The 13,463-nt window shown below is 60.6% G+C and overlaps 2 protein-coding genes and 2 pseudogenes across 2 annotated transcripts; 1 reads left to right on the top strand and 3 right to left on the bottom strand.

The window, feature by feature from the left end:
- The first annotated feature begins 73 nt into the window (after window positions 1–73).
- Window positions 74–7,255, top strand: ACA1_021940 (annotated as a pseudogene).
- Window positions 7,256–7,591: 336 nt separating this feature from the next.
- Window positions 7,592–8,321, bottom strand: ACA1_021930 (annotated as a pseudogene).
- A 1,160-nt stretch (window positions 8,322–9,481) lies between these two features.
- On the bottom strand, window positions 9,482–10,330 carry ACA1_021920 (uncharacterized protein; the record flags this gene model as incomplete). Its single annotated transcript, XM_004336162.1, has 2 exons — window positions 9,482–9,930; window positions 9,952–10,330. 2 exons carry the CDS (start codon window positions 10,328–10,330, stop codon window positions 9,482–9,484), a joined length of 828 nt encoding a protein of 275 aa, XP_004336210.1.
- Window positions 10,331–10,344: 14 nt separating this feature from the next.
- ACA1_021910 (uncharacterized protein) lies at window positions 10,345–10,889 on the bottom strand (the record flags this gene model as incomplete). Its single annotated transcript, XM_004336161.1, has 2 exons — window positions 10,345–10,545; window positions 10,578–10,889. The coding sequence occupies 2 exons, from the start codon at window positions 10,887–10,889 to the stop codon at window positions 10,345–10,347; spliced, it is 513 nt and encodes a 170-aa protein (XP_004336209.1).
- Window positions 10,890–13,463: the final 2,574 nt, after the last annotated feature.

The following is a 13,463-nucleotide window of genomic DNA, read 5'->3' as shown; positions in this document are numbered from 1 at the left end:
CCCACCCCCCCACCCACCCACCCACCACGGTCATTGCTGATGCCACACGGCACACATGGCACACAGCTTGCGGATGGTGTCGGGCGACATGAACAACGACGGCGACGACGAGATCGTGGTGGCGTTCACCAGCGCGACGGCGGGCAGCGGCAGCCAAGCCGAGGTGTTCCGCGTGGACAGCGCAACGTGCTTCCGGCTGGCGTGTCTCGAGCTGGTGGGCAGCTTTGCCTTTGTGCTGCCCAGCGGACCCACGGTCTCGGCTTCGGCCGCTGCCGTTCTGGCGGGCGTGGTGGATTCATCGACGACGACGACGACGACGACGACAGGGTCGGCAGCGACCGCCCTGAAGACGACAAGGAGCCCCGAGATCAAGCTTGCCATCGGTACTTACGCGTTCTTTTCTTCTTCGTGTTTCGCTCTTCTTCGTTCTTTGTTCTTCGTTCTTTGTACTTCGTCTTTGTTCGACTCTACAATTTTGTTCACTTCGTGTGGGCCGCCGCCACGGACACCACCAATACTGATGGATCAGGCAACGTGGACGAGAGCTACGCCAACGAGCTGCTCGTGGCGTTCGAGTACTCGCCCACGATTGCGTCGGCGTCGCACAAGGTCATGCTGACCAGCCTCACGGCGCAGCCCGACCCCGATCGGCCCTTCGTCATCAACGGTTCGTTCAGCGCACTGGGGTGGTTGAAGTGGTTGGAAATGCAAATCATTTCTGATGCAAGCTTCTTCATTTCAAAACTCGTACCAACACGCAGGGCGGCACTGCTACGCGGGGCCGGCCTACCAGCGGGGCGAGGAGGTGGAGGCCGCCACGGTGAACAATATGGCGCTGAGCGTGGGCAACCTGTACGGCCTGGGCTACCGCGTGGGCCAGTCGATCAAGGTGCGCTTCGAGAGCGTGCCGGAGCTCATCGCCGTCATCAACGCGCCGCCCACGCACTTTGACATCGTCGACGGCAAGGAGGTGGTGGTCAACCCGCGGACCTTTGGCGGCTATGGCTCCTCCACGCGGCTCTCCAACGCCGAGGGCGTCACGTCGTCCTTCGAGATCTCGCGCGACCTCGTCCACATCTCTTCTCATGCCAATGGCGTACCTTCTGCCCCCGCCATATTGTTTTTCTCATTTTTTTTAACTTGCTTGTGTGTGTCGTGCGTGCCGTGTGCTGCGCGGTCCCAGGTCGTCGCCGACACGCAGGTGGCGGTCGTTATGGCGAATATCCGCCACAAGTCGCAGGAGATGCAGAAGCGGGCGGAGGCGCTGGGCCAGGATACGATGGAGCAGATCACGGTGTCGCGCGAGCTGGTGGCGTCGGGCGACGACGTGGTGCTGTACATGTCGACCACGCGCGACCTGTGGAAGTTCCCCATCGTGGACCAGAGCGGCGTGCAGGTCGGGTCGCTGGACATCTGGGCGTCGTCGAGCTGCGGCGAGGACTGCGTGCAGAAGGGCGACGGGCGCGACCTGTGGTGGTTCACGCCCGACCACGAGCCCTTCAACGTGCTCACGTATTCGGCGCGCGCGCCCGAGGACTTCAATCCGGCCAATCGGATCATGGTGGGCGAGAAGGTCACCCTCGGCCCCAACGAGCACAAGGTCCCGCCTCCAACCCTCGCATTTCTTTTCTTTTGTCCCTTCCCGCCTCTCTCGGCAACCCTCTTTTCTCTTTCTTTCTCTCTTTCTCTCTTTTTGCCTTTCTTTTTCTTTTGTCTTTCTTTTTCACCATCACAACCATACAACCACAGCAATGGGTGAGTCAGCGTTCAGGACGGTCGGAGAACAAGCTCGCGCTAGACCACACCACGACTGCGCAATCCGACTCAGTCATGGCTGGTCTCGACACTAAGCTCGACGTCATGGTACAAAACAACTCCCTTCCCGGCTCTGCTGAATGCTTGGTTGATTGATGGCTGACTTGGGCGGCGTGGGCGGCACCCACGACTGGTCACCTACCAGGCCTCGATGGCGTTCGTGGGCGTAGGACCGCAGCTCAGCCTGCCGCTCGGTTTCCATAACCAACTCGCCTACGTGGGCAACCGGGACATGTCAGACGCCAGCGACGAGGCCGCCGTGCAGAAGGCGGCGATCGAGCGCGACGTGTCGGTGGTGTGCTACGTGGAGCCCATCAACCCGGAGTACGCCTACCGCGTGCAGCCCTTCGTGTGGATGGCGCGCGCGCCGGACGGCCGCGAGTACCTCAAGGTGGACTACACGGCCGAGCCGGGCTACTATCCGGGCGTGTCGACGTGGTGGGAGCGCACCTACAGCAAGCCGGACCCGGCGTTCAACCTGCCCTGGTGGTGGACCACGTTCAAGCGCGACCGCACGATGCTGACCAAGGAGATGGTGGCGACGCCGGCGGTGCCGCGCGAGGAGGGCGAGGTGGTCGAGGTGGCGGTGACGGTGCGCAACAAGGCGCTCGTGGACGCGCGCAACGTGCGCGTGGCGCTGTGGCGCGGGAGTCCCGACAACTGCCTCGACGAGGCGTGCCTGCTCGACGACAACGCCCTCAGTACGTTTGGCGCATCGCCCACGCAGCCCGACTGTTGTCAACACACACACACACACCCACCCACAACCGCACACTCCTGGAATCTCTCTCTCTCTCTCTCTGTGTGTGTGTGTTGTGTGTGTGTGTGTGTAGTAAAACGTGCACTCACGGTGTGGCGCGTGTCATGTGTGTTGCGTCGCGTGTGTTGTGCGGCCACATGTATAAATGCAGTCGGCATCGAGGAGGTGGGGCTGATCCCGGGCCAGGGCAAGCGCGAGGTGTGGTTCCTGTTCCTCTTCGACGGCGTGCAGAACATCCACGCGACCATCGACGACAACGACGAGCTCGACGAGATGCACGAGGACAACAACCACGCCTACGCGCTGCTCTTCCACGACATGGCCAACAGCGGCTACACGCTGCAGACCCTGCGGCTCGACCCCACCATCGGACTGAGCGCGGTGGCGGCGAGCGACGGGAGCGGGCTCACGATCGGGTACCAGGTGAAGGCGACGGTGCTGGGCGACACGTTCACGCGGGCCAACGTGCTCGTGCAGCTGTGGCACGGCAGCGTGGGCGGCGACGCGGGCGGCCGGTTGATCGGCACGGTGCTGGTGCCGCGCGTGACGGGCTCGACGACGACGACGACGCGCTACGAGGTCAAGCTCTTCTGGGACACGCGCAACCGGGCGCTGTTCGGCAAGCAGGAGCTGCACGCCGTCATCCTGCACTCGGGCTTCTCGACGGAGGCGGCCAACGTGATCTCGCACGTGGCGCAGACGGTGAGCGTGGCGTGCTACGGGCGCGTGGACGCGTGCGGGGTGTGCGGCGGGAACAACGGGACGTGCGGCGGGTGCGACGGGGTGGCGCTGTCGGGCAAGACGGTGGACGCGTGCGGCGTGTGCGGCGGCGACGGATCGACGTGCTGCATTCCCAAGCCGGCGCATGCCCAGTGGCACTACGTGCGCGTCGACCACCACCACAACAGCATCGACAACGGCAACAACAGCAGCAACGGATCCAGCACTGCTTCCAGCGACTCGTCGTCGTGGTCGTCGATGGTGACGCGGGCGCGCGTGGGCGACCTCCTGGTGTGGGAGAACCTACTCAACTGGGAAGTGAAGATCGTGAGCGGGGCCTACGACTACAAGGGCGCGTCGGCGGTCGATCTGTCGCGTCTGGCCACCCAGCAGGGCCACGCCCTCGAGCTGGGCTACCACCTGCCCGACGCTGCCGCCATCGACGCTTTCCTCAAGGTGGCTCTCCCGCTTGCTTTTGTCAAACCAAAAACTACGTCATAACTAACATTCACTCGTGAGTTGCGTGCGTGTGCGTGCATGTGCGGCGGTGCGTGTGCGTGTGCAGGACTATGTGTCGACGATGTGGATCAAGGATCACGTGGAGCTGTTGACGCCTCCCGGCGGCAGGCCGGCCGTTGAGCCGCCCGCACCGGACTCCACATCTGCCTATCTCCGCCGCCGGTCCACCACCGCCGGCGACGGCGATGACCAGGCGCAGCAGCAGAACCGGGAGACCGCCGACCTGTTCCCCGGCTGGTACTAACTGCGCCGCCAGTTTGTCCACAAATAACAAACTGACATGTACGTGCGACGCGACGCGACGGTACAGGAGGACGACTCGGCCCACGGGCAGTGCGTCGTTCGAGGTCCGCAAGCGCAGCCAACAGCCCCAGGACGTGGGCGCCTCTGCTGCGGAGGGTGCGGGTGAGAAATTCGTGATGGACGGCGTGTGCTGCACCCAGGGGGCGGCCGACTACGACAGCACGACCACAACGGTGGTGGTGGAAGACGAGGAGGCGGTCGAGTACCTCCTTCACGATGTCACGCACAGCGCCAATCTAATGGCCGGCGTGCGCTGGTCCAGCGCCAGCGACCGTTCGGGCCTGCGCGCGTCGGTGGTGGCGAAGCTCGTTGCACTGAGGCAGCGGCTCAAGCACCTGGCAGCGCTCGCCAACTCGACTGGCACGCTCTTGCCCGAAGAAGAAGAGGTGACGCACACCACGCACACCACGCACACCACACACACACACACACACACACACACAACGAGACGCACTATTTACTGGCATTCGGCACCACCCACCCACCCACCCACCAGGCTATATCACAAATGACCGCCGAGGTGAGGCGTGCGGCCTTCGACCCGGCCGCGAGGTACGAGGGGGACGAGGAGCTCGCCCGTCGCCGCTGCTGTTCGCTGCCTCTGCCGCCGGTCGTCGTCGTCGCAGCCGGCGCGCTCTAACGAGGAATGTTCCGCGGAGGACGCCTTCTTCCAGCGCTGCGCTAACCCTTCGACCCCGGATGCCGGCTACGTCTTCCCGGGGCTCTTCAACTTCGCGCCGGTCGTGGCCAGGCCCGACGGGCCATCGGCGGTGCTGGCGCCGGGCGCGGCGAGCATGCCGCACCGGTTTCTCAGCCCGGGCCTCTACCTGTGGCACGAATCCAATAACCCGGCGGTCCACGGCGTGGTGCTGGTCGCGCCGTCGGAGCTCGTCATGGACGATTGCGGCGTGTGCGGCGGCGACGGCGCGTCGTGCCGCGACTGCCAGGGCACCCGGTTCGGCACGGCTCGGGTGGACGCGTGCGGTGTGTGCGCCGACCCAATGGCGCCGGGCTACGCTCCCAACCCGGCCATCGACTGCAATGGCGTGTGCTACGGCGCCGCCACGCTGGACGAGTGCCACGAGTGCGCGGGCGGCACCACCGGCCGAGCGCCCGGTGCGTCGATGGACTGTAGCGGTGCCTGCCACGGATCTGCCGTATCCGACTGCGCGGGCGTGTGCAATGGCAGGTCCACGATGATCAATGGCGTTTGCCTCCCACCCGGCCGAACACGTGGCCTGGTTCGTGTGCGTCGTTTCTTCTTCGTTCTTCGTCTTCTTTCTTCGTTCTTCGTCTTCTTTCTTCGTTCTTCGTTCTTCGTTCTTCTTGCTTCTCGTGTAGCGCGCCGCTGACGTGTGACGGCAGGAGGAGCAAGCAGTCAAGTGCGCAGACGGGGCTGTTGCGGACTGCATGGGCGTGTGCAACGGCCCTGCGCGCCGCAATCCGTGCGACATGTGCGTGGCGCCGGCCGACTACCACCGGGGCGATGGCTACTGGGTGGACTGCGCCGACACGTGCCGCGGCACGGCCTTCATCGGCGACTGTGGCGTTTGCGTCGGTGGCCGCTCTGGTCTTTCGGTTCGTTGCGCCCCAGCCACATCCGTGTTTGCAGCTCGTCATGATTTAGTTCGTCAGTAACGTATGATTGGGTCCATTCTGCAGCCGAACGCACACAAGGACTGCCAAGGGACGTGCTTCGGCAACGCGACGCGCGACGAGTGCGGCGTGTGCTATGTGGAGGGCGACGGCCACGTGGCCAATTCGGGCAAGGACTGCACGGGCGTGTGCGGCGGCAAGGCCGTGGTGGACGAGTGTGGTCAGTGCGTGCTGGGCACCACCGGGCGCGAGTTCAACGCCGCCAAGGACTGCGCCGGCCAGTGCTTCGGCGAGCGCCTCCCCACCGACCCGTACGAACCCAGTTCAATTAATTCTAATTTAATTCTATTAATTATAATTATGCTAATCATGCTAACAACAACATTTCTAATAATGTGCTATTATATGGATTTATTTGGCGGCTCGGCGGTCAGAGCGTGCGTGTGTGAGCGCGAGGAGCTGGACAAGTGCTTCGTGTGCGGCGGCGACAACTCCCAGTGCGCCGGCTGCGACGGCGTGCCCAACTCAGGCGCGGTACACGACCTGTGCGGCGTGTGCGGCGGCGACAACACGACGTGCTGCTTCCTGCCCTTCGCCCAGGCCACCGTCGTCATCCGCGACTTTGACACGGTGGTCCTGTCGGACAACGCGCTCGAGGCCGGCGAGACCCTGCTCGTCACCAACCTGCATCTCGGCCACAACTACACGTTCTGGCTCGTGAAGGTCGACGGCTCTGGGGCCAAGGCGGTTGCCTACTACGCCAACCTGTTGCCGGGTAACAGCCTCAGGGTTGTTTCCACGGAGCCGGGCCAGTACGTGCTCCAATCGGCCGAGCGCTCGGCCGTGTCGGTCTGGTTTAGCGTGCGCTTCAACCGCAAGATCAGGGACAGCTGCGATCGCTGCGTCTACGCCGACGAGAACAACAACAACGTTAACGCCAACAACCGCGCGTCGTACGACCACTGCTGCGAGGTCATGGAGGCCAAGGACGACGTGCACACCTGGTTCGAGACGACCCACTTCCACGCCGCGACGGACCCGGCGGTGGTCACCCGCGTGGCGCCGCGCACCGGCGCCTACAGGAGCGCGCCGACCAGGCACCTGCTGCGCCTGGTGGAGTCGCAGGCCGTGGACGCGCGGACGTGGCGCCTCGCGGGCCAGCGGCTGGCGGTGGGCGACGTGGTGGTGCTCGAGAACCGCGACCTGCTCGACCACGTGATCTCCATCACCGGGCCGCAGCCCATGCCCGACGTGGTGCTCGACCGCGGCACCGTGGCCGTCGCTGGGCCGGTGCTCACCCCGGGCACCTACCGCGTGGTGTCCAGGAGCCGCCTCGTCAACACCACCTTCACGGTCGAGTTCGCCTTTGCCTGCACCGTGCACGCCCACGACGACGACGACGAGCAGCCGCAGCCGGCGACGACGGCGGCGGGGAGATACCACGCGGCAGTGATCGGCCTCGCCCTGGTGGGCAGCTTCACCCTCGCAGCCCTCTTGGCTGCTGCCATCGTTGTAGCCGCGGTTCACCTGCGGTGGAGGTAGGCCCCACGCCCCATCTTCTTCTTCTTCTTCTTCACCGCCACATGTCCCATCTTCTTCTTCGCCACCCACGCCTTCATCTTCTTCGCCCGCGTTCCTCACCGCCACCCAGATGCGTTCTTCACTGCCACCCTGCCCATCATCTTCTTTCACCCGACCACCCCACTAGGTTGCCACTTTAGCAGTTAAACGGTTTGATGATTCGGAGATCATGAGGGTCACGGACTAGGCGTGATATCAATATCAAGATCAATATCAATTTTATCATTATGTCATAATAAAGGATTTTAATCAAGGACTGGCACAGACATGTCGAGCTCCTCCTCTTCTCCTTTTCGATCAGTTAAAGAGAGCGGCGCAGGTCTCGAAGGTGCCGGAGGACAGCTCGTCGTGCGGGGCGGTGCTGTTGCCGTAGGCCATCATCATCTCTTCGGCGTTGCACCGGCGGTCCACGTAGAACGCCGCCCAGGGGTTCTGCGCGTTGCTGAGAAGGGGTGTCCACGAGCAGATGGGGCCGGGGGAGGGGATGCCTCCGCACGTGTTGGCCAGGCCGAAGCTGCTGTAGGAGAACATCCCGATGACGGGGGTGTTGCAGGTGATGGCGGCGTTGACCCAGTTGCCCTCGTTGGCCATGAACCCGTCGACGCCGACGTAGTTGATGGCTTCGAGCTTGACCGGGTCGACCGTGTAGGTCCTGCTGTCGCCGTTGAAGTTGATGTTCACCGAGCAGGAGGGGACCGGGATGGCCTCCGACGAGACGTTCGGCCCCGTGGAGGCCCAGAAGGCGAACCCGTTGGCGTGCCAGCAGCAAGCCGGTCCGCAACCGGAGCCCGCGCAGATGGCGAAGGTCTGCGACTCGGATTTCAAGGAATCTCTGATCGTAGTGGTGTAGTAGGTTCCGGTGGAGGCGTAGCCCCAGTCGGAAGGCCAGCCGGAGGGTTGCCGTCCTGAGATTGATACATGACCGGGCAGTAAGGAGCGTCGAGCGACTCTCCTGACACCGAGGCCAGGCCGATGAGGACGACGACGACGAGGAGCAGGAGCGAGACGAGCAGTGAGGTGGTGACATGGTATTATTATTATTATTAGAGCTCCTGGCTATGTCTTTAGTTTACGGGGAGGAGGAAATGACTGGTGTCATTCCGGTCTTTGAACCCTTCTTCCCCATAAGGCACTACTACCAATTTAGGAACTACTGTCCGCAAGCCATCATTCTGTGTTTTTGCCAAAAATGAGTAGCCCAACTGAAACATGAAACATGTCTAAAAAGCAATCACACGTGTTTTTGAATTTTTCCACAGGGCTTTTCCCTAGGGCTTTTTGGGTCTTGATCACTGCAGCATCATCAGGCAACAAACCTTGACACAGTGGTTGCCACCAAGGACAAAACAGCACTTAAAAAACAGCATGGTGCAGCATTGTGCTCACCTCATGCCAAGCTTCCTCACATCACCAAGAGAACCATCCTCCAGGCCTGCCTGCTGCATCAGTGGAGTGCACATGCTTCCACCCACTTCCAGAGCTCATCCTCCTCTTCAACTTGACCCCACCCCACATATGACAACACACTCACACATGCCACCTACTCCCCATAAATGCTCCATTCCACTGATGGTGCAATCATACCAGGCCTGCATCACTGGTGTGATACCATACCCATCATCACTGGTATCATTAGGAGCTCCTTGATGCACTTTTTTGCTGAGTTCAGTACCCCCCAAAAATGAAAGTGGCATTTTAGTCTGGCTAATGTTGAGAGCTTAATCTCATGGAAGTAGCCCAGATAGATAAGCTGGCTGAGGAAGCCAAGGGTGCACACATTCCATTGGTGCATAGCTGACCAAGCCACTTGCCATGATTGTCTGGGAGTGTGTAGGCTGCCCTATATCAGTAGAGGCAGCTGGTGCAGACAGCCCCATGCCTTGGGCTCATCTGCCAGGTAATCAATGATGAGGGACATCTTAGAGCACTGCACATGGTCATGGCTGAGTTTGATGACACTTGCAGAGTCAGGTGTCAACTTATTTTAAAAACTTGGAATGTGTGGAGTTAAAAATGATTTATCACTCGTCAGCACTTGCTGCTGCCAACGCCGCTGCTGCTGACAAATGGGTGTGATCACAGAGAGTGATGGGGCAGACACGCACATGCACTCACACAAGCAAGGCAGAGAAGACACAAGAACCACGTTCCTTGTCATGCCAACCACCGCATGCCACGCTGCGCTCATCAGAACCCCATCCAACGCAAGACGCCCTCCGCCACCAGCTCATGAGCCTGCAAGTAGTGATCCACGGCGTCCGACTCCCATCCACCGATGGTCATGGCCTGCTCCCTGGTCAGGCCACCTTCCACGGCCACCATCGCGCCGCCAATGCACAACAAGTGAGACATGACCACCTCAGGGCGTCCCACGGCCGCCACCATCCACTGGCACACGGCGCTGATGGCACTGGTCGACAAGGGCCGCCCACCACAGGCCATGAAGAGCAAGCCTGGCCTCATGCCACGCACCCTGAGCCACTCCTTGAGCAGCCACACCAGACAAGCTGCAGAGCCCATCGCGTTGATGAAGACCTTGTGCCCATGGCCCAGCTGATCATTCTTGGCCTTGCACACCCACACGCAGGCCCACTCACCATCCATTGTGACATCCTCGACCCACAACGCGGCCAGCTCTGAACCTCACCACATCGTACGCAGGCCAACCGCCACGAGGCACGCGTCCCTCAGTGCCATGACGGAACCACCAACGAACTTACGGCCCTGGACCCACGCCTGAAGCGCCTCGACGGGAAACAGGTCCCTCTGCCGCCTGGCTGTCCACGCACTCCACACTCGCTCAACTCCATCGATGATGAGCTTGACCCTGGCGCTTGCGCACAGACTGGGCAGGCCCTTCCACACATGTTGCATGGCAATCGCCACTGCCGCCACTCGCACGCCGCCCCTGTCATTGAGGTCCAGCTGGGTGAAGAAGCACCCCGCTGTCTCCTCAGTGGCCAGCAACGCCATGCGCCCCACCCCATCGGCGAACCCGACAAACTCCAGCCACCAGCACTTGTAGCAGCGCTGCATGGACTCTGCACGCGCTAGTCCCACCAGCTCCTCACAGCGGCAAGCGGCGGTCTCCAGCCCACCAGCCGCCGTCCATCCACCCGGTGGGCCTCAAAGGTCCACTCTGGCCGCCGCGCCAGCTCGAACGCTCCCAACGGACCCGGCCTGGTGAACTCGCAGGCTGTCCCCAGCCAGACCATAGCCACCGACACGGCCATGAGCAGCGGCCACCACTCCTGGCCTGGCCAGTGAGGCATGACCAGGATACCGCCTGGCACTCGATTAGGTGTGCCAGGGTCTGGCCCACCAGCGGGATCGGGGGCACCAGGAGGTTGACCCAGCCCCTCCAATCCTGGCTGAACACATCAACAGCCTGACAGCCTGGGCTCTCAAAGCGCAAGTTGAAGGCTGGCGCCTTCTGGTTGGAGGCCTCCACAAAGTGGTCGACCTGCCAGTCGCCCAGTGAGGCCTGCAGCAGCTCCACCATCTCACCCAGCAGTGTCCAGTCGTCGGGGTTGTCCAGCCGCGACAGTGCATTGGCCTCCTGGTTCTTGGTCGCCCCATGAATCCACCGGGCCATGTAATTCGCGCAGCCACTTGCTTGCAGCGCCATCCACACTCTCTTGACCATCTGTGTCAGGACGGCATTGCTTCCTCCCATTGATGTAGGCCATGCAGATGATCCCTTGGCACCACCAGAAGGTTGTCACAGCCTTGACCACTTTCATGAAAATCCACAGTGACCACTGGAGGCTGAACAGCAGGACATGGTAGCAATACCAGTGCTGGCCAACTTTAAAGCCCAGCAACTGGTGTGCATCCTCTTCCATCAGCATGTGGTGGTAGCCCTGGGCCAGATCAAAGGAGATCAGCCACCACCTGGCGCTGACCATCCATGCCAGTGAAGCCAGACCCTCAAAGTGCACGGTCCTCAGCACCAGACCACAGTTGAGGTCATGCAGGTTGTGGACCATCCACCAGCACTTCAGTCCCTTCTTGGGTACACACATGATTGGGCAGACAAAGTCAATCCCCATGGGTTGCTCACTGCCTGTGCCCATCCACTCAACCACGCCCATGCGCCACAACCATTCAACCTCCACCTCAATCCACGCCTGCTGCTCTGCCTGGAGGCTGTAGCTTTGCCAGGTCTCACAAATGGGCCTCACCAGCTGGATGGGCACGCCATTGCCCACCCATGCCAGCACCTGGGCCAAGGCTCCAATGGCAACCCACTCCTGGACTCAGGCTGCCAGCCAACCAGCAACCATGATCTTGCCAGCTCTTGGTCCCTCTGCTGCCCCAGCAGGCTCACTGGCTGGGGAACCAGATTCCTCCTCCTCCTCCTCCTCCTCCTCCTCCTCCTCCTCAATATCCTCAACAGAAGGCACCTCAGCCACCACTGGGGTGAACTCCTTGATCTCCTCGACCCAGCAGGCCACAAGCTGCTCCTCATTGCTGACCTCACTGATGTCCTCCAGCAACCTGACCTCCTCTACTTGCTGCTTCCAAACTTCTTGGGGCAGCTCTTGGCCAGGTGCAGGCTGCTGCACACAAAGCACGCCAGCCTTGTGCTTGTCCTTGACTTGGAATTGTTGCCAGGGTTTGCAGCTGGAGGGAGCGATGTTGATGCTGCTGAAGCCAACTTGACTGGCCAGGCTCCCTGTGCCTGACCAGGCCTCCCCCTCCTCCAGCCGTTCTGAAAAACCTTGGGCTTGCCCTTCTGCCAATGGATGCCCTGAGCCTTCTTTCAGGCCTCCTTGACCTGGCCTTTGCATTCCATCAGGAATGAAGCCTCATCCTCCACCAGGCAGGAAGCCATGTCCCACCCCTCCTCATCACCAATGACCATGACCAAGGCATGCTCCTCCAACATGGCCAGGATGGTGTCCAAGGCCCTGACCATGTTGTCATGGCTGCTGTGATCTGCTGCATGTGCCACTCAGCCAGCCTTCTTGATGAAGTTGTACTTGTGCTGGCACCTTGAGGAGCTGAGACTGTGGTTGGGAAACCACTGAGATGCTGCCCACTCTTGCTCCATATGACCTAGCTCCTGTAGCAATCACCACTCACCTGTGCCAACCTCCTGGTTGTAATCATTGAAGAGCAACAGGCTACCCAGGTTGTCTTCTCCTTCCCCTCCTCCTCATTGGTGATGTCCATGCTGCTCCTCCTCCACTTGCTGGTTCTTGCAGCAGACACGCTCCCATCATGGGCCACGCCGCCAGGAGATGCTGCTGAGGATGACAAAGATGAAGAAGCAGCTGCAGCCCAACCTGGCTCTGCTCTAACTTGTAGGCCCTCTACACACCCTTCCTCTAGCCACTCCTCCCTCTCATGCAGCTTCCACTCTCTCCACTCCTTGATCACTTCCAACTGAACTGACTTGGTCCACTTATGTTCCAAACCCAGGAGCTCACACAGCTGGCTAAGCTGATGCATAGGCAGCTTCATGACTGAGCTCCACTCCTCCAGTAGTAACACCTTAGCTTCCTTATGGGAATCCATCATGTGTATATGTTGTAGAACCTCTCTGCACTCTTGCATGAGAGAGAAGAAAAAACTTACCTACACCCTACAGTCACCACCTTATAAACCCTGCAGGGCTGTGTCACTGGTCACCTGTGGTGACATGGCACACCACACTACACCTGATGGTTGCACCATCAGGCACCACTTCTCCATGAGAAGTCAGCATTGTACACACAAGTGCTGCGCTCCTTGTGGTAAAGGATGTTTCTGTTTCTAGACAGAAACTCTACTTTTATCAGTGTGAGATGGAGCTTTGTTATGGTGGAATTTTATCTTCAGGAATAGTGCTCCAATTCAGCCTAAATGTGGTGAGGTTGACCACAAACTGAACTTAGCTTGTTTTGTGGTTTGTGCTCCTCTGCTGAACAACTTCTTGTTCAGTTTGTGGTCAACCTCACCACATTTGGGCTGAATTGGAGCACTATTCCTGAAGATAAAATTCCACCATAACAAAGCTCCATCTCACTGATAAAATCACTTTAAGTTTTCTCCCATGGGAGAAGCAGTAGATGCTGTGGACAGCCTTCTGGCATACCAACTGCCCAGCACCAAGAAGGGCAATCTGGCACAGGGCTCACAGGCCTGCATGCTCTGCACACTGATGTAGTCAATGAGCCATTGC

This window comes from Acanthamoeba castellanii, assembly GCF_000313135.1.
Source record: "Acanthamoeba castellanii str. Neff unplaced genomic scaffold scf7180000084250, whole genome shotgun sequence".
Classification (NCBI taxonomy): Eukaryota; Discosea; order Longamoebia; family Acanthamoebidae; genus Acanthamoeba; species Acanthamoeba castellanii.
The sequence above is the reverse complement of the archived record's forward strand: the minus strand, read 5'-3'. Positions and strand labels throughout refer to the sequence as shown.